The 20,273-nt window shown below is 53.6% G+C and overlaps 1 protein-coding gene across 1 annotated transcript in view; it reads left to right on the forward strand.

Moving 5' to 3' along the window:
• Positions 1 to 20,273, forward strand: part of SPHK1 (sphingosine kinase 1) — a 33,921-nt gene that overhangs the window by 11,274 nt on the left and 2,374 nt on the right. Inside the window, exons 2-4 of the mRNA XM_048818194.2 lie at positions 14,575 to 14,724; positions 15,525 to 15,619; positions 16,510 to 16,625. Coding sequence (XP_048674151.2) covers positions 14,575 to 14,724; positions 15,525 to 15,619; positions 16,510 to 16,625 — 361 coding nt within the window. The remainder of the gene's footprint in view (positions 1 to 14,574; positions 14,725 to 15,524; positions 15,620 to 16,509; positions 16,626 to 20,273) is intronic.

A 20,273-nucleotide genomic window follows, 5' to 3' on the forward strand; every position in this document is an offset into this window, starting at 1 on the left:
ATCTATACTCTGGTCCCAATTCCCATCTAATCCAGGCACCTCACTGCGGCCATCGCTGTGACATTGACGTGCCAGATCGTTGCTTTGATTCTCATTCTCCACCCTGCAGCGTTTCACACTCTGTTGTGGAGTTATTTTTGTGGTAGATACTTTAAATGCTAGATCACTGGCGCTCTCCTACTGCGGAGATGGGGCCGCACGAGGATCTCAGTAGGGGCATTGCTGCCCGCTGGTGAGCCTAGCAGTTCATTTACTTCTTACACATAGAAGCCAGTTTATTTCGGAGAAAGGGAGTCAGGCTGAACTTTGCACCCAGTGGTTTCTCAGTGTGAGGGTTGTGATTGAAGGGGGTGAAGGAAAATCAGCCGGCTCTCTGAAAGGGCAGACGTCCCTCCCCTGCCTCAGCCTCTCTCTGCTGATGCACACTCAGCTTGCCGGCTGTTATTCTAATCTGATCCCCGAAAGAGGAACCAGGCTGCCAGATGTATGTGTCTGTCCCGCTGGGACATCAGATATGCCCTTTGTCCCAGAGTTACTCAAGAGAAAGGGAGGCTGTCGAAATCTTGTAGTTTCCTGTGAGCATCTCTTAGATCTTGGTGTGCCGAAGTGTCCTGCTGGGGTAGTCTCTTCATATCAAGTCCTGGCATCTTTCACCGGCCCCGCCTTCTGAGGGATAGATGGGAGGGATATGCAGAGGCCTCCACAATCTGATACACCTGTAATGTCCCTCTACGGTCTGCTGCTGCTGGGCTGGCAAAGCCCATCAATAGCCAGACCCCCATGCCAGTGACTCTGGAAGTACCTTCTAGCTGCTCGTCATGGCCACATTCTTCTCTCATGCCCTGGAAGGGCTCAGCAGAGGGATCCTGGTCACCTCCCACCTTGGCCGTTCCTCTACCAGCATGGGGGCTTTGCTGTTGCAGTTTCCCCCAGGCAAGTGCTAAGAGGCTCAGGACGCTGCGGTCTGGGTGAAAGCAAGTTCCACAAGTACGACCACAGCAAGATCAGAACACAGGCTGCCTAGAACCCTGGCCACCTCTTTTCTACCCCCACTGCCCAGCTTTCCCTTGTGGACGCCTAAGAGCCAATTGTGAACAGGCCCACTCCTTCAAAACCTGTGGGGTCTCCTCCTGGGCATGTCACCAAGCTACCCCCGATTCGACACAGGTGGGCACCTCATGCTGCAGGGAGGGCTGGACTAATGGAGCCGAATGCTTGAATCGAAGCAGCAGCATTGCCAAGCCCATGCGTTCAACGAGCATGAATCAGGCCCCACAAAATCATAAGATGTTTTTAAAACGAGAAGTAAGGCCTGGTTTGACAAAGCCCTGGCTGGGATGATTTAGTTGGGGTTGGTCCTGCTTTGAGCAGGGGGTTGGACTAGATGAGCTCCTGAGGTCTCTTCCATCCCTAATCTTCTATGATTCTAAGTATGTGGGCTCTTTTTCTTGGCCTTCTGGTTTCTGAGCCTTTACGGTGTCGTCGCTTCACATTTCCTAGCATTTCTCCACAGCCACAGGAGCTAAACTCACTCTGTCAATGAATGTTGAGATTCTCAATCACCTGACTCCAGGAGCTGGGGCTTTATGAAGACACCAAATATCATGAGCTTTGACAGTGCTGGACCAGTGCTAATGGAACCTCATTTTCAAGAGAGGCAAAGCAAAACCACTCTGAGGAAAAAGCAAAATCAAATTTACAGGGGAAAAAGCTGGGGTCATAGATTTAGTGTATTTGACTAGCTGCAATGGAGTCCTCTTCCTATTCTGATGGGGTTATATTCCGCTCTGCGGAGGCTGCTTAGGGGCCCCAACAAAGGGAAAGCATATTGGTCCCTGCACCTCTTCTATGCAGAAGTGTGTCTGTTCAGAACTGATAATGAGCGCCAGAGGGTGGGGCCAACCAGCTGCTTCCCAAAATCCCTTGGCACAAGCCTGGGCGGGGTAGAGGCATGGTGGGGCTGCTGTTTATGAGCCAGCCTTGGAGAGCGCTCTCTGTAACAAGGGTCACCAAGTCTCCGGCTGTGCAGAGGCAGCTGATCAAGAGGGAGTCTCCCCCCAGGACGGCACAGTTGAGGACTGGCATGTGCACGGTGGTGGGTTCTATCCTCCTCGTTCTGCCTTTGTCTGCACAGGATACTCGCAGCACTGTCCCCCAGCCCCAGCAGCAGGCATGAATAACCGAACGCGTGCTGTCACATAGGGCACCCAGTCGCTTAGGAACGCACTCAGACATTCAGGCTTTGATTGTAGTGGCGAGAGATGCTAACTGAGCTGGTTGTCCCGTTGTGCACTGTACAGGGGCGCCTGTTGCCTACCCCCGAAAGCTTAGTTTTTGCCTGTAAGCCCGTGACTGCACGAAGAGTGCTGCACCGGTACAGGAACACGGATGTGCTCTCCCGCCAAGGAGCCCCTATGTGGACACACACCTATACTGACAGTGCTTCCATCCAGTAAAACCACCACCATGAGCAGAACAAGCTGGAGCAGTGGCAATTTGCCAGTATTACTGCATCTAACCAAGGGGCTTCTGCTAGCCCCGCTCTGTGGGTCAGGGATCACCCCCCCTAATGCCCCGGACCCACATTGCTGTGCCAGCAGAAGTCTGTAAATTGCAAATTCGTCTCAAACCTGGGCCACACTGAAAAAGCTTTACCGACGGAGCAATGCTGGTAAAAGCCTCATGTGGATGCAGTTATTAGTATAACTTATACCAGCAATGCTTATGCCAGTGCCCTGAGCCGGCACAAGCTGGATTGGTATAAGCACTTTAATAGCACTAGAGCCATGTCCGCACTGTAGAGAAGGCCCCAGAGTAAAACCTTAGCCCCAGTGACATGCACAGCAAAACTCCCTTAGGCTTCAGTGGGGCCAGGATTTCACCCACTGCGTATAAACGAAAGGCACCTCCGACACAACCCGGAGGGCAGACCACCCCAGCTCTGGCCCCGACAGGTGGGCCTGCTGCCATGAATCTGCCACAGAGGGGCTTCAGTTATTGTGCCGCAAGTGTTTTGGAGCAGAGCTGATCTCCCCCTTGAGATCACGAGCGTGCGTTGTACGGGAATCCCACGCCTGGGAGCGTCACCGTCTGTCAAGCCACTTGCACAAGTTTGTCCCAAACCGGAACGCAGTCGCTGCCGTGTCTCGCTAAGGAGACGCGGTGAGAAAGGGCTCAGGGGTGAGGAGATGAGAGAGAAATTGTAAATCTGTATTAGACACCCACCCCATCGACACGGCGTCAACTAGCGCCAGCCTTGTCTGGGGGTGGGGGGGGGGGAGAGGCCTTCTACCCCTAATGCTGGAACGCCAGGGCTGCCCAGGCCTGCTTTAAACGCTCTTTCCCCTGGCTGACACTGTGTCCAGAGTGCAGACAGGTCCGTAAGGTTGCGGGATTTGTTTGTACAGAACCATGCCTGAGTTCCCCAGCTGTGCAACTGGGCTGCTTCCTTGGTGACTAGTTTTCACAGAACATGACCAAGCAAATATTTCTGGCAATAACAGCCTTCTCTCTCTCTGGTGGGGTCAGGAAATCTGAGCTTGAGTCAGAGAACTATGAGCCACGTGTCCCTATCCTACAGCGCTTGCTGTGGAGAATGGCTTTCTGGGAGGGGAGAGGAGGGCTTAGTGGTTAAGGCAGCGACTGAGACTCAGGAGATCTAGATTCAACCCACAGCTCTGCCACAGACTCCTTGTGTGCCTTGGGGCAAGTCAGTTAGGCTGAGACTTTTTCCAAAGCCACCCAAGGGATTTAGACACACTATTCCTATTAACTTCAGAAAGTGGAGTGTCTAAATCCCCAGGAGCTCTGAACAACTCTGCCTTGATCTCTGTCTCATCTCCCCATCTGTAAAATGGGGATATAAGTACCTAGCTATACAGATCGACACTGCCATTTCTACCATGTTCAGAGACGCAGGGCCAATATGGCCGGTTTCCCTACCCCGCACTCGGGCCATGGTTAGTAGATAGTTCGGGCTTGTAGGGTAGATGGGGCCCCGCCCATACACTAACCATGTTTAAGGAAAGCAAACTCAATAGGAGAGTCATCCCAGCTCCAGTGACTTCACTCTGAAATGTGACCTGTTTGCAGAAACTTCCTGGCTGTCTCTGTCCATCTCCAAGCTCAGCTGTCAGATGCTTGGTTTCCTTTGTTTAGTTATTCACTGGTATTTACAGCATCTTGTTCATCTAGGTTAAATGCAAATGTCAGGTGCTTAATGGAAGGTGTTACCTTGTTGCTCTCTTTCCTTTGACAGGTTTCAGAGTAACAGCCCTGTTAGTCTGTATTCGCAAAAAGAAAAGGAGTACTTGTGGCACCTTAGAGACTAACCAATTTATTTGAGCATGAGCTTTCGTGAACTACAGCTCACTTCATCGGATGCATACCATGGAAACTGCAGCAGACTTTATATATACACAGAGAATATGAAACAATACCTCCTCCCACCCCACTGTCCTGCTGGTAATAGCTTATCTAAAGTGATCATCAGGTTGGGCCATTTCCAGCACAAATCCAGGTTTTCTCACCCTCCACCCCCCCACACAAATTCACTCTCCTGCTGGTGATAGCCCATCCAAAGTGACAACTCTTTACACAATGTGCATGATAATCAAGTTGGGCCATTTTCTGCACAAATCCAGGTTTTCTCACATCCCCCCCCCCCCACCCCCATACACACACAAACTCACTCTCCTGCTGGTAATAGCTCATCCAAACTGACCACTCTCCAAGTTTAAATCCAAGTTAAACCAGAACATCTGGGGGGGGGGTAGGAAAAAACAAGAGGAAATAGGCTACCTTGCATAATGACTTAGCCACTCCCAGTCTCTATTTAAGCCTAAATTAATAGTATCCAATTTGCAAATGAATTCCAATTCAGCAGTTTCTCGCTGGAGTCTGGATTTCAAGTTTTTTTGTTTTAAGATAGCGACCTTCATGTCTGTGATTGCGTGACCAGAGAGATTGAAGTGTTCTCCGACTGGTTTATGAATGTAATAATTCTTGACATCTGATTTGTGTCCATTTATTCTTTTACGTAGAGACTGTCCAGTTTGACCAATGTACATGGCAGAGGGGCATTGCTGGCACATGATGGCATATATCACATTGGTGGATGTGCAGGTGAACGAGCCTCTGATAGTGTGGCTGATGTTATTAGGCCCTGTGATGGTGTCCCCTGAATAGATATGTGGGCACAATTGGCAACGGCTGACAAAGGAGGTGCTGTTGTCATCATGAATAGGTCGGAATATGAACAAGAGGCTGCTCGGCAGCTCTCCAACACGAGTTTCTACAAGCCATTACCCTATGATCCCACTGAGAGTTACCAAAAGCAACTACAGCATTTGCTCAAGAAACTTCCTGAAAAAGCACAAGATCAAATCCGCACAGACACACCCCTGGAACCCCGACCTGGGATATTCTATCTACTACCCAAGATCCATAAACCTGGAAATCCTGGGCGCCCCATCATCTCAGGCATTGGCACCCTGACAGCAGTATTGTCTGGCTATGTAGACTCCCTCCTCAGGCCCTACGCTACCAGCACTCCCAGCTACCTTCGAGACACCACTGACTTCCTGAGGAAACTTCAATCCATCGGTGATCTTCCTGATAACACCATCCTGGCCACTATGGATGTAGAAGCCCTCTACACCAACATTCCACACAAAGATGGACTACAAGCCATCAAGAACACTATCCCCGATAATGTCACGGCTAACCTGGTGGCTGAACTTTGTGACTTTGTCCTTACCCATAACTATTTCACATTTGGGGACAATGTATACCTTCAGATCAGCGGCACTGCTATGGGTACCCGCATGGCCCCACAGTATGCCAACATTTTTATGGCTGATTTAGAACAACGCTTCCTCAGCTCTCGTCCCCTAAAGCCCCTACTCTACTTGTGCTATATTGATGACATCTTCATCATCTGGACCCATGGAAAAGAAGCCCTTGAGGAATTCCACCATGATTTCAACAATTTCCATCCCACCACCAACCTCAGCCTGGTCCAGTCCACACAAGAGATCCACTTCCTGGACACTACAGTGCTAATAAACAATGGTCACATAAACACCACCCTATACCGGAAACCTACTGACCGCTATTCCTACCTGCATGCCTCCAGCTTTTACCCTGACCACACCACACGATCCATCGTCTACAGCCAAGCTCTGCGATACAACTGCATTTGCTCCAACCCCTCAGACAGAGACAAACACCTACAAGATCTCTGTCAAGCTTTCTTACAACTACAATACCCACCTGCAGAAGTAAAGAAACAGATTGATAGAGCCAGAAGAGTTCCCAGAAGTTACCTACTACAGGACAGGCCTAACAAAGAAAATAACAGAACGCCACTAGCCGTCACCTTCAGCCCCCAACTAAAACCCCTCCAACGCATTATTAAGGATCTACAACCTATCCTAAAGGATGACCCAACACTCTCACAAATCTTGGGAGACAGGCCAGTCCTTGCCTACAGACAGCCCCACAACCTGAAGCAAATACTCACCAACAACCACATACCACACAACAGAACCACTAACCCAGGAACTTTATCCTTGCAACAAAGCCCGTTGCCAATTGTTTCATATTCTCTGTGTATATATAAAGTCTGCTGCAGTTTCCATGGTATGCATCCGATGAAGTGAGCTGTAGCTCACGAAAGCTCATGCTCAAATAAATTGGTTAGTCTCTAAGGTGCCACAAGTACTCCTTTTCTCTTTCTTTTGAGTTTCTCCCCTTGGGGTGGAGGAGATTTCACAGATCCTATCACAGCCTCCTGAGCAGCTTATCAGGGGAGAGAAGGGGGCCAAGACATGCCAGTTTATGCTGCTTTTCACTTTATCACCCTAAACTGTCTTGAATTTGCTGGCTTCCAAGTTTAGCCACGCTACACCATCAGCAGCAGCTCCCCTGACCTCCCCCCACCCCAACTTCTCTGGACTCCCAGAGATAAATGCATTGTCGCAGCTTTGTAAACTAGATCCTAGAGCTGGACCCCTGGGGACCCGATGAGCCCCTCCCCCAGGATTCAGTGGGTCCATGGGAGTTATTCCTGTGCTGGAGGGGAGAATGCAGAGCAGAGAGGAGGGAAGTGCCTGCCTGGAGGAGGAAGAGGATAACCTCTGTGTAATGAACAGCTTAGCTCCACAGCCATAGGACTTTCAAACATGCTTACGCAGGGCTTAGTGTGGTGGTGGCACGGGGCTGGGGCATAGCTGGGTAGCTAGTGTGGCTAGGATAAAAACAACATTCCAGCTTTGTTCACCCTTTTGGCTTAAAGCACCCTGTATCCCCAGCTGGCCTATCCATGCTGGCCAGCCCCAGCTGTGCTTCAGCCTGGCCCATCAGCACTGACCATTCTCATAGGTTAAACCACCTTCCCCTCCTCCAGGGTGCACTGATCTGAAGCCGCTCCACAGACTAGGGTTAGGATCTCCCAGCACTTGATCTATTCTGCGGCTTGAATCACTCAAGTCTCTGCTGGACTTTACGGCCCTCTGCGAAGGCCTGAGCCTGCAGCCAGAGGTGGTACAGGGCAGCAGTGATGGAGTCATGGGGGGAAAACGAGGGTGTTGCGTTAGTTAACAGTAGATTGCTCCTGCAGGGCTTAAACTGGAGCCTGAAGGCTGCCCATCCAGCCTCCACACCATACAACACTCAGCCCAGACCTGCACAGCAACAAGGACTGGAGGAGAGAGCAGGAAATTAAAGGCAGGACACGGTTTGCCACTGACTTACTGTGTGACCTTCAGCAAGATCACTGAGGGCCTGATTTTCAGAGGAACTGAACATAAGAATGGCCATACTGGGTCAGACCAATGGTCCATCTAGCCCAGTAGCCTGTCTTCCAGCAGTGGCCAGTGCCAGGTGCTTGGAGAGAACGAATAGAACAGGGCAATCATCAAGTGAACCATCCCCTGTCATCCACTCCCAGCTTCTGGCAATCAGACACCCAGAGCATGGGATTGCAGCCCTGCCCATCCTGGCCAATAGCCATTGATGGACCTATCCTCCATGAACTTATCTAGTACTTTTTTGAACCCCATTCCAGTTTTTGCCTTCACAGCATCCTCTGGCAAGGAGTTCCACAGGTTGACTGTGTGTTGTGTGAAGAAATACTTCCTTGTGTTTGTTTTAAACCTGCTGCCTATTAATTTCATTGGGTGACTCCCGAGTACTTGTGTTATGTGAAGGGGTAAATAACACTTCCTTATTTACTTTCTCCACGCTAGTCAAGATTTTATAGACCTCTATCATATCCCCCCCGCCGCCCCCGAGTCATCTCTTTTCCAAGCTGAAAAGTTCCAGTCTTTAATTGCTCCTCATCTGGGAGCTGTTCCAGACCCCCTAGTCATTTGTGGCCCTTCTCTATACCTTGTCCAATTCTAGGATATCTTTTTGGAGATGGGGCAACCAGAACTGCACACCGGAGTCAAGGTGTGGGCGTACTGAACCCTCTCCATTCCCAGTGAAGCCACCTGAAGTTGTTCAGCACTGCTGAAAACCAGCCCCTTCCCCTCTTGGCCTATTTCCCCCTCTACCAAAGTGAGAGCAATACTTCTCCCCCCCCTTTGGGTACCCCCAATAAGTGCCAGAGGCCAAGCAGATGCAGCATTGGCCTGGGAGTCAAGAGGCCTGGGTTCTAGTCCCAGCTCTGCCATGGCCTGCTGGGTGACCATGGGTAAGTCACTTGGCCTCCCTGTGCCTCAGTTGCCCATGTGTGCAATGGGGATGATGATACTTAACTCCTTTGTAAAGCACTTTACGATCTGCAGATGAACAGTGCTAAGAGCTCGGTGTAATAGCATCCACATCGAACACATCACCGGCCACCGACAGTACCAGGAGGCGTGAGCCAGAACGACATCAACTATGAGAAAGGGACTGAGAGACTATTTCCATTGGACCATATGAACTGGAACCATAAACTCACTGAACATTAAATCTCACCAAATGAGGGGTAAATCCATCCCCATCATCGTATCCGCTCATTATACTCCACACCTGAACATAGCCATTATATGGACAACATACCCCCATATCTCAATGTCTGTACTTTGACCCGTTAACCTTTTATCCCTAATTGGGGATACTGCCGATTATGTATTCCTTACGCCACCTGATCCTAAACCGAACTTTGCACCCCTTGATAATCTGTACCTTATTCCCTGATAACCAGAAACTTCTACGCTTAAACTCTTTACCATTTTTTTTTATTTTAACATCATCTTAATAAAAATTATTAAATCACTCTGCCCTTCTGTGCCACCTTGCACCGCAGGAGCCCAGAGCTGCTCACTATCATCAGCGAATTCTGCCACACCCCTGCCCTGGGAGGTGGTTTTGTTTCCAACAGGCAGCGTGGCTGGCGCTGTGGAAGATACCAAATGAGACAGCCCTATCCCCAAAGGGTGTTTCTCTTATTATCTGGCCCCATATACGCACAGCATGGTGCTTTTCAGGCAAAGGACGACAGGTCTGGGCCCTGCAGAGCTCATGAGCGAAGCTGCAAAGACCAGGTCTGCCAATGCCTCGATTGTTCCCATTATACAGATGAAGACCCTGAGGCCCAGAGGATTTAGTGGCCTGATTTCTAAGAAGAAAAGGAGAGCATTTATAGTTCCCCTTGGCTCCAAGGGCAGCTGTTGCTGCTCAGAACCTCTGCCAGCCAAGCTGGAAGTGACTCACCCAAGATCCCAGAGTTTGTGGGAGAGTGGGAATAGCATCCTGTTGCTAGTGACTTCAGTGGGGCCAGGATTTCACCCCACTAGTCCTGACTCCTAACTGGAGGCCTTAAGTACAGGACCATCCTTCCTCCTTACTAACCATCATCATAGAATTATAGAATATCAGAGTTGGAAGAGACCTCTGGAGGTCATCTAGTCCAACCCCCTGCCCAGAGCAGGACCAATCCCAACTAAATCATCCCAGCCAGGGCTTTGTCAAGCCTGACCTTAAAAACTTCTAAGGAAGGGGATTCAACCACCTCCGTAGGTAACGCATTCCAGTGTTTCACCACCCTCCTAGTGAAAAAGTTTTTCCTAATATCCAACCTAAATCTCTCCCACTGCAACTGGAGACCATTACTCCTTGTCCTGTCATCTGCTATCACTGGGAATAGTCTAGATCCATCCTCTTTGGATCCACCTTTCAGATAGTTAAAAGCAGCTATCAAATCCCCCCTCATTCTTCTCTTCTGTAGACTAAACAATCCCAGTTCCCTCAGCCTCTCCTCATAAGTCGTGTGTTCCAGGCCCCTAATCATTTTTGTTGCCCTTCGCTGGACTCTCTCCAATGTCTCCACATCCTTCTTGTAGTGTGGGGCCCAAAACTGGACACAGTACTCCAGATGAGGCCTCACCAATGTTGAATAGAGGGGAATGATCACGTCCCTCGATCTGCTGGCAATGCCCCTACTTATACACCCCAAAATGCCATTGGCCTTCTTGACAACAAGGGCACACTTGTTGACCCATATCCAGCTTCTCGTCCACTGTAACCCCAGGTCCTTCTCTGCAGAACTGCTGCCGAGGCATTCGGTCCCTAGTCTGTAGCGGTGCATTGGATTCTTCTGTCCTAAGTGCAGGACTCTGCACTTGTCCTTGTTGAACCCCATCAGATTTCTTTTGGCCCAATCCTCCAATTTGTCTAGGATTTGCATCAAATTAGTGCAAGTCCCCCAGCTTCCTTGTACCCTTCCAGGAGTTGTGTAATGTCCCCAACACACTCACAGCCTCTCCTCTTCCATCCTCCTTCCCCTGCAGCACCCCTCCCTGGGGACCGACCGCGCGAGGGCAGAGTGGCTGCAGGTTAATGTGCGAGACTTCTCCAAAACTGCTGTGGGAGAGGAATTCAGGGGAGGATTTCGTTCCTTGCCAGGGTAGCTGAAAGTTTCCTTTGGAGGCAGATGCATTCAAAGGCAGCAACGACAGCCTGGCTCGTCTTAATTGTTAACATTGCCTGCTATTTCTGAACCGTGTACATGTCTCATGCTCTCTAATTCACACTCAGAAAGCGTGTCTGAGGTACAGCTCAAACAGGGCTAGCACCCAATGGCTCGGAAACTCGGTCAACAGCAGGCACATTTAACTGGGCATGACCACCCTTTTCCACAATGCTGTGGTTAGTGGCACGGATTCCGCATTCAAGAGAGGACAGGGGCTTATGTTTTGTAAATTGCCAGCCAAAGGCTTATGCCAGATTACATGGCAGGTGGGCAATGGCTCTACCCTAGGTTGGTTTGTCAGTCTGTTAGGAGAGAGACTGTTTATATTCGTAGCCGGGACAGGCAGTGGAGAGCGATGATTACCACCCCTGGTATGGATGGGGCTAGGAGGAGCTGGAGAGTTCTGGGGGTCAGCAGTGCATCCACTGTCCTGGTGGCCTTTGACCAGGACAAGCCACAAGCCTGAATTACACTCATGTCCTTGCGTAAACTCTCACCTGTGATAGCAACAGCAGGAGCGTTAGAGAACCGGGCTTGGGAACTCTTAATCCCACATGGTATTTAGGCCTGCTCCCTACAGGTCGAGGACAGAAGGTGGCAAAACCACCCCAGTTCCGTTTACTCTAGCACTCCCTTTGTTTCCATCAGTCATGCCCAGGTGTGAAATATCCCAAACAATGCTTTTGTTTAGAGGCAGCCACAGAGGCTGCATTTGGTCCGTTCATTCATCCATCTCTGGCAGCCTACTCTGTACAAACATTCCCAGTCTCTGGTGAAACACGACTGTGGCCCATCTGTGTTATAACTGTGTTTAAGCTCTGGCAGAGACCTAGATATCACCTAGGGCCGAAACGTGGCTTCTCCACCTGAGTCTCTTTTCCTGTCCACCTCGTGTCCACCCTGCCATGTTCTAACACCTTTTTCTTGCCCAGATTTCACAGACACATTTCAAGTGTCATTTATGTTTAGTAAGGGCTTTACGAGCCCTCCAGACCACAGTGACAGGGTGGCTGTCTCCTGACCTGCTTACGACGTTGTTGCAATCTGTAATGAGGACAGCACCTGAAGTGTGGGCCTTATGAGACAGTAATGCGCTGAGAGACCCCAGGTAAAGTCACGCCAATCCTACTCGCTGAGCTTAGTTAGTGCCACGTTTAAGGTCCGACTCCATGCTGAAACAGTGTGGTGAGCAGGACAGATGACAATGGTCCGATAAAATTGCATCTCCTCACTCAGGTGTAATTACAGTGTAGGTGGGGCCTTAGCTCATGGAACTGAAGCATGAGAGACTAATAACTACAAGGTGAACGATAAGCATCTGCTATGGGTCCCTCTCTCTCCAGACCTATTCCATTGGGAACAAGACTGGGAAATTGCTGGGGATGCATACAAATGGCAGCTTTCATCGCTGCTCTCTTCCCTATGGCTACTGAGCTCACTAGGCCCAGAGCGGCCCCCAGCAAGCTTTAAGCAAACAAAAGCCTTCTCACTCTCCCGCCTTCCTTCCTCTTCTGCTTGCCAAGTGTGCAGCAGGTGGGAGCTGTTCCTGGCCACAGGCCGAGGGGAGGGAAGAAGAACTTGGGTGTCTAGTGCTGACCTGGCTGCAGCTTTTGATTTGCAACCTGTCTCCTGAGCCCCAGGGAACACAAGGAGTTGTGAACATTGGTCTAGTGTCCAATTGTGGCTCTTGCAGGATGTGCAGAAAAGTGTGTGTTTGTGAGAGAGAGAGAGAGTGAACGCATAGCAGGAAGGCCGCATTCAGCAGCTCCAGGGTTTTAGGAGTGTTTTCTTCTCTGGCCATGGCAACGCATGCTGCTCACCTGGAAGAGGGGAACTGCAGGGGATCAAAGACAACCCTAAAATGCCTGCAGCATCATGGAGATGGCTCAGCCAGCATTGCACATTACTTCCCTCTGCCTAGCATCACTCCAGGTTGGGGGAAGAGGACAATGCTGCTCTCAGTCCTACCACTGATAAAATAGCCGGGCACACCCTCGCTCTGTAACTCCAACCAAAGGGAACGAGCTGGGGTTCTGAAATGGGGAAGGCAGAATTGCTGGTGTAAGGGTGGTCACCCAGGGATCTGTGTGGGAAGGCTGTCTTCCAGGCCACCCTTTTGCGTCCATATGAAATTAAATAAATCAAAAACGCAGCAAGGGACCCTATTCTCCCTGGCCCTCAGTGACCATGGCAACTCTGCTGCTGAGCCTTGTCTACACTAGAGCAGGCGTGATCTGGTCCACTGCTTTGGGCCTCTGCCGTACTTGTAAGATGCTCTCACCCACAAGAGCTTTTAATAGTTCAGACACTCCACCTGCCGGTACAAGTGCACTAGTCCCCAGCCGGTCTCCTAACTCTGCCAGTCTGCACCCCTCGCCTAGAGGAGCAAAGCCGGCATCGTGGCTGCACCAGTTCAACCAATGCCCCTAGCACCGTCCCCCAGCCGTGCTGCCCACCAATCGCTGACTGCTCAGAGCACCGTCTATCAAACCACTTCCTCGCAGGCCCCAGAGCGGCTCCAGTGATACTCAGCTGGTCCCTGCCATGCCCTGCACCCCTCCCCCCGCTTCGCAAAGACACAGGAACTCCATCCCAAATCAAGTTTCATTCAGACTTGTTTTCTTTACACAATAAAAACTTTTACCAGCAGTTTCACAGTGTCTGATGCGTGGCTCCTCCCCTCCGGCAGTCCCCACGCAGCACAGACAGGTTAGCGAGGGCGCCCATCACATGGCACCTAAACACCCCCCCGCAAGCCATCAATGTTCTGACCATGCCACTGGCTGGGGCTAGTGCTGTGGGGAGGTGGCTACCTTTCCCAAGCTCCTGCGAGGTATGGGACGTTCACAGTAACATACACACCTCAATTAGTCCCAGCCCTCCCCCCACCTGCCCCACAACCATTACCCTCAATCCACCACAATGGTAAATCCCCGTTCATGACTCACCTGCCCATGGCCCAGAGGTTCTGACCCTGGGGGATGAGCTGTACGTGCTCCACTGCATAAGCCTAGGGATGGGGAGCCAGCTGGGCTCTGTGGAGGGATCTCTTCCCTCTGGGGATGGGCCTAGACTCCATCTGCCTCAGCGTCCTACAGGGAGATAAGAGAAGGAAACCAGCCAGCAGAAAACAAATAACCCCCCCAAGCAGAGCCCAGCCAGCCAACTCTCCCAGCAGTAACACAAGCCCCTCCCTCCTCATTTTGTTTGACTAGATTTGAACCACCTGGCACTGACTGGCTGGCTCAGGACTGCATGGGGGCTGACTGCCCCCCTATGCCGGCTGAGGAGGGACTGGGGCCAGCCGTGAGGGAGGAGAAAAGGCTTTGCTGGGGGTCTGTGGAACTGGGCGTCAGGTCAGAGCAGCCTTTCAGCTGCCAGTACCAAGCAGCCAGCTTGTTAGTCGGGCTGAGCCGCTAGGGCACGGGGCTCCCCCCCAGGCTGGGGACAGCTGTGTCAGGTTCCTGAAAACTCAGGGTGAGGAAGCTTCCTCAGGTCCCATCCGGCCCATTCCCAGCCTGGCCAGGGGAGCTGTGCCGGGTTCGGCCAACGCAGCAAGCTCAGGAGAGGCACCGCCGACGCTGAGTCTCTCCTCTCTCATCTCTGTTCAGGGGTGACGTGGGGGCTCTTGCCGCGGCCCTGCCACATCCTGGTGCTGCTGAACCCCCAGAGCGGAACAGGGCACGCGCTGCAGCTGTTCCACTCCCTAGTGCAGCCGATGCTGGCCGAGGCCGACGTAGCCTTCACCCTCTTTGTGACCGGTAAGTCTGCTCCCGCTGCAGGGCCCAGCGGGTTCTGCCTCGCCCAGGCTGCCTCCTAGGAGCCCCTCGCTGCCAGGCTTAGGGGAAGGCATTTCGCTGGGTAGGGGACTGCTGTCTGGTTGAGCTCTCCCTGCATGGCTGGCTGTGCAGCCTGGGATAGTAGCTGATAGCCCTTCATTTCTACCTCTCTGCCCACCATGGCTTCCAGGTAACATTAGGAACTCTCCAGCTGGGAGCCTCTCAACCAGTCCTGCCTTGTAATATGCAAATAAAGTGCAACTCATTTAAATTTGATCAATGGATGCATAGTATTCAAATGGACAGAAGGGGGCAAGAAGCAGGAGAAGGGGGCACCTTCCCCTCTGGCTTTGCAATCCCACCTTGCGGCAAGGAGAACGGAAGGGTGGCAGCGGAAGGAGGCGAGCTGGGCAGGGGGAGCTGCTGGGAGTGTCCTTCTCCCATGCACCCATGAAGCCTTCCTGGGGGCCTACAGGGAACCATCGCTTAGGAGCAATGGTTCGTGTGCCCTTGGCCATGAGAACTCCTTCTCTTGTCTTGGTGGGTCTCTCTCCTGCTCCCGGGCCGGGCTAGGCTCTTGCCAACTGGATCCGATTCTGGGAGCCTGGGTTGGGAAGCCCAAGGGACATCCTGTGGCTGATTCCTCTCGCACCCAGGAAGGCTGGGCCCTCCTGTCTGCAAGGGTTGTGCAGGGAGAGGCAACCATGGCGATTCCTGGCAGCCCATGCTTACGTGAGGCCATGCCACCCCCACTGCCAGCAGCTCTGTATTTCTCTCCCCAGAGAGGCCGAATCATGCCCGTGAGCTGGTGCGGGCTGGAGACTTATCCCAGTGGGATGCCGTGGCTGTCCTGGCTGGGGATGGCCTGCTTTATGAGGTGAGGAGACAGCCAGGAAGCCAGGCAGCTGTTTTGCTGGCAACTAGGAGACGAGCCAGTCCCTCAGGCCTGGCCTTCCTTTACACTGTGGCAGTTGGGCAAAGGGAGTGTGGGTGTCTCCAGCCACTGCCCCCCTGCAGAGGCTGGCGGTGCAGAGCTTGGTGCTGCGCCTCCCCAGAGTTTGAAGTGGGAGCATAGGTGGAGAAGAGAGAGCCGAGCATGGGTGGCGGCTCAGATCCCAAGGGGGGTGAGTCTCTGGGCAGCAGCCTCCATCCCAAACAGCACAGGCAGCCCTGGGAGCTCCAGGCCTGGAATGGGGCAGGGAAGTAGGTCAGGACTGAAGCGGCGGCAGAGCTGGGGGGGCGGGAGGGAAGGATAGGCCTGGAAGAAGAGGGAGCTGCAGGTCATGGGGCGAGGTGTGTGCGCATGTGGGGCAAATGGCTGGAACAGCAGGTGGAGCGGCAGGGCAGGACGGAGGAGCAGCAGCGGGATGTGGGCTGGATGGTCACTGGGCCTGGCTGGGGCACGCTCTCACGCTGCCCTCCCCAACACTGTCAAAGGCTAAGAAGGAGAAAAGACACCAGGGACAAATAGCTCCTGGGTCTGCTGCTTGTGCCCTGGAGCCAAGCTGGGCAGCTTCCAGAGGCACCAAAGGAGAGGAGGTGGCACCCAAAACCTCCTCAGGCTTCCCTGGCCTGTGGGGGGGGGGGCGCAGGGGGCGGCATGAGCAGCCGGAGCAGGGGGCTGCATTGCCCCCCCCCAGAGCAGAGACCTTGGGACCGTACTGGCTCCCTCTGATCCATTCCCTTCCCCTTCCCCCAGAGCAGCCAGGGAAAGGATAGGGCTGCGCTCTCTGGGAAGCTGCCAGCTGTGTGGCTCTGTCCCTGCAGGTGGTGAACGGCCTGATGGAGCGTGAGGACTGGCAGGCCGCCATCAAGAAGCCTCTCTGCACCCTGCCTGGGGGCTCTGGGAATGCCCTGTCCGCTTCCATCAACCACTACGCCGGGTAAGGGCTTCTCAGCCACAGAGAGCACAGAGGGTTCAGCCAGCCGCCGGCCCAGGACCTGCTCACTGAGCTGTCACCACTGGCTCCTTGGGGAAGGGGCACACAGTGGAGAGGTGGAGCAGGCCCCTGGCAGGGAAGCCCGCTGACAGAGGGGCACTGACTGGCTTGCCAGGGGCAGTCAGGTTCACCCGAGACCTTGTAAACCACCTTACACCATTGACGCTGACTTCAGTCGACAGGAAACTAGTTCAAATGAATGACTGCAAAGGACTCCCCCACACCAAGGGCAGCCTGTCTAACCACAGGGACTGTCCAGTGGCAAGAGCTACCCCCACGTCCCAGTCTCCGGTGCTATCTGCCACATGGCTGGCACCATTCCTAGCAGACCTGGGCTGCTGGAGCCTGGCTAAGGCAGCTAGTGAGAGCTGAATTCTGCCCAGTGAGGTTGTGTAGGTGAGCGAGAGGGCAGAGTTGAGCCCTGCCCCTGCGAAAAGCAGAGTGCAAAGCTAAGGCCCCCTGCAGCAATTGCCATCTTCGCAGGCAGGTGGCCCAGCTGGGCATTCCTGGGGCATGCGTGGACAGAAAAGCCAGGTTAGAGCCATGACCAAGAGCTACGCAGCAGCTGATGTCTCCCTCATAGGGTGTGATCGCTATTTTTGTCCCCACGTGCAAGGAGAGCACAGACAGGGCTTGCTCCGGATGCAGAGATGTTACCATCCAAACCCCCCTCCCCTCTCCCCCCGCACAAAGTCACCCAGCCCTTCCTGCTCTGCTAACAGCATCACAGAATGGCTGCATGCTTCAGCCTCCCTGCTACTCCTAATTATTTGCATTTCAGTAGCAGCTAGAGGGAGGTCCCCATTCAGAGCAGGGGGCCTTTGAAGCAGCGTGGCCACATGGATGGACCACAGGACTCAACAGACCTGGGTCCTATGCCTGGCTCTGCCACCGGCCTGCTGGGTGACCTTGGGCAAGTCACTTCACTGCCCCGTGCCTCAGTTTACCCATCTGTAAAACGGGGATAATGCTTCTCCTTTGAAAAGTGTGTGGAGAGCTATGGATGAAAAGTGGGGTAAGAGAGCTTGGGATTATTGTTCCTGCTGGGCTCGGCGCTACTCACATGCACAGGGAGAGTCCGACAAGCCCCCGAGAGTCTGCACTCTACCTAGGCCACACAGCAAAACAGGGCGTGGTGGGGTGGAGTAGCTCCGGCTCCTGGCATAGCTGGGGCACAGAGAAGGGCAGGGGGAGGGGCACGCAGAGGCAGTTTAACTGGAAGCCCTTGGCTCACATTTCTCATCTCGTGATGAAATTGCCAGTCTCAGCGCTGGCCTTTGCTCCTGCGCGGTTGGCTCGGCCCTGCTGCTGCGAGGCTAATCCCAGCTCCCGCTGCACAGTGCTCCGGGTGGGGGCACAAACGGGCGGCTTTGATTTCACAGCCACAATGCTCAGCCATCTGACTGCTCCCAGACATTGCCCGGCCCCAGCTCACTGGTCTCTGAAGCTTTGAGCAAAGTAGATAGGTGCTCCTGAGAACACATGGGCCCCCCTCCCTCCAGTCAGAGGGGGTGCTTGGGCTCAGGAATCCCGGCTTCAATTATAGGTTCTGGAGAGCAGTGTGATCTAGTGGTTATAGACCCTTCTGCCCCTGCCCCCCTCTGCTCCCTCCAGTCAGGGGGGGGTGCATGGGCTCAGGAAGACAAGCAATAAAGCCAGCCGAGCCTCATGCTACCTCCGAAAGTCCCCTGGGAATGGCTCTCCCCCCAGCACCGAGCAATTCCCAGACTGGCACTGTGTTTAGCTGACTGCGCAGAGGAGACTCGCCCTAGTGTGGCGACAGATCCAACCCCCTTCCCTGCACCCTCCTTAACCCTGGGCCCTGCTCTCTCTGTTTCCCCATCTGGACTTTCCTTCCAGCCCCTGCTCGGGGAGGCAGAAGAGTTGCGTTCCCAGTGCAGAATCCTGGACAAGTTACTTTAACCACTCTGCCTCAGTTTCCCCTAGTAGACTGGAGGTGATATTTGCCTATGCCCTGCCAAGTGCTTGGCGTCACTGGGTGAGACGCACCGGGGAGCTGCTGCCCAGAGCAGGCTGAGCTGGGCATGCAGCAGAAGCAGCACAGAGAGTACAGAGGGGTTTGGGCCAAGTTCTGCTCACTAGCCCAGGGGCAAGTTCTGCCTTCCTTCAAGAACAACGCTAAGCTGTGTGTGTGGCGGCAACAGCTGCGGGGAGCGTGCCGCAATCACAGTCCGTTCCAGGGCCGAGATCAGACTGGGCAGAAGTTTTGTAACAGGTTGGGTTGGGCCAATCACTAGCCCCCTTTGAACAAAAAGCCCAAAGCAAGTGTGGCCGTTGCCATTTCAATAATGGTGGTTTTAAAAATGGTCAAAACCCATTCAAATACATTTTAAAAAATGGAAGTTTTGCTCTCACTTCAACATAAACCACTTCCTAGCCAGCCGCTTTCCTGCAGCAACCTGTGCCCCTGGGGCGCCATTCATGGCCCAGCTCCACGCTAGACACCTGCATAAAGGCCAGATTTGCCGAGGTGCCCAGCACCCGCCATTGTAACACTTAAGACCTGAGCTTCTAAAGAGCTCAGCCCCTCCCGCCCGGTGTTCACCAGCGGCGTGTACGGCCCCCCTCTCCCGGTCCCCCAGAGCCCTGCCTGGGATCTACAGCATCCGCCATGCCCCCGCAGCTGCTGCGCCTGGAGGCAGAACAGCCTGCAGCAGGAGCCAGGAGCTGATACGCCCAAAAGACCCACAGGGAATCACTTGCATTCCCAGAGTGAGACCCTGCCCCTCTCCCTAGCCATGCTCCCTCCTCCACCAGCAAGAGAAGGTGGGACACTCCCCATCTGCCTTTTCTCTGCTGCCGCCTGGGCTGGCTTCCTGTGCAAAGCTGCTCTGAGCTTCGGCTGGCTCGGCCCAGTCAGGAGTTAGTGGAAGGGGGTTCCCAGCAGAAATGAGGGCGGATGCAACTTGCTCCATCTGCTGGCTCTGAGCTGATTCCATCTCCCAGGAGCTGCAAACCCTCTGCCCCCTGGCAGTCAGCTAGCTCCTGGCTGAGCCACCCCGGGGTTTCAGAGAGTGGCCATTGGGCCCCTAACGACGTGGATTTGGGCCATGGTGGAGGGGAGCAAAGGATACCTAAAATGATGAGACCTTGCCCGGCCCCCATTGCCCAGCTGCTACCGTGGTGCGTGTGTAAATAGCCGAGTCCCCTGAGACAGGTGACCTTGTTCTCCAGTGGCCAGGGCACGTCCTGGCCATGGCGCGAGGGCAGTCTGGCTCAGGCAGAGCCAGAACGAGAGCTGTTAGGCAGAGCTCTGCTGTTCTAGGCAGGGCGGCTGCCACTCCAAATCTGTCCATACCAATGGTTCGCTCCCAGTCGCTGTCATTGGGGGACAGGCCCTTCGGTTCCCCGAGCCAGACGAAACCAGTGGCCTGGACAGAGTCAATGACAACCGAGGTTACACGTGCCGGTGTCCCATGGGGCTTCTTGTCTGCCATGCCCCTGAGCTTGGCTGCCTCACTCTCGTGCTGGCAGATCGCTCCTGACAGTCTGACAACAGCAGTGCGCCTCTTGCATCTGGTTATCTAGGGCCGTGCCTCTGCCAGGCTGGGCTGCAGGGCCTTGCAAACA

The sequence above is a fragment of the Caretta caretta genome, chromosome 14, assembly GCF_965140235.1.
Source record: "Caretta caretta isolate rCarCar2 chromosome 14, rCarCar1.hap1, whole genome shotgun sequence".
In the NCBI taxonomy this organism is placed as follows: domain Eukaryota; kingdom Metazoa; phylum Chordata; order Testudines; family Cheloniidae; genus Caretta; species Caretta caretta.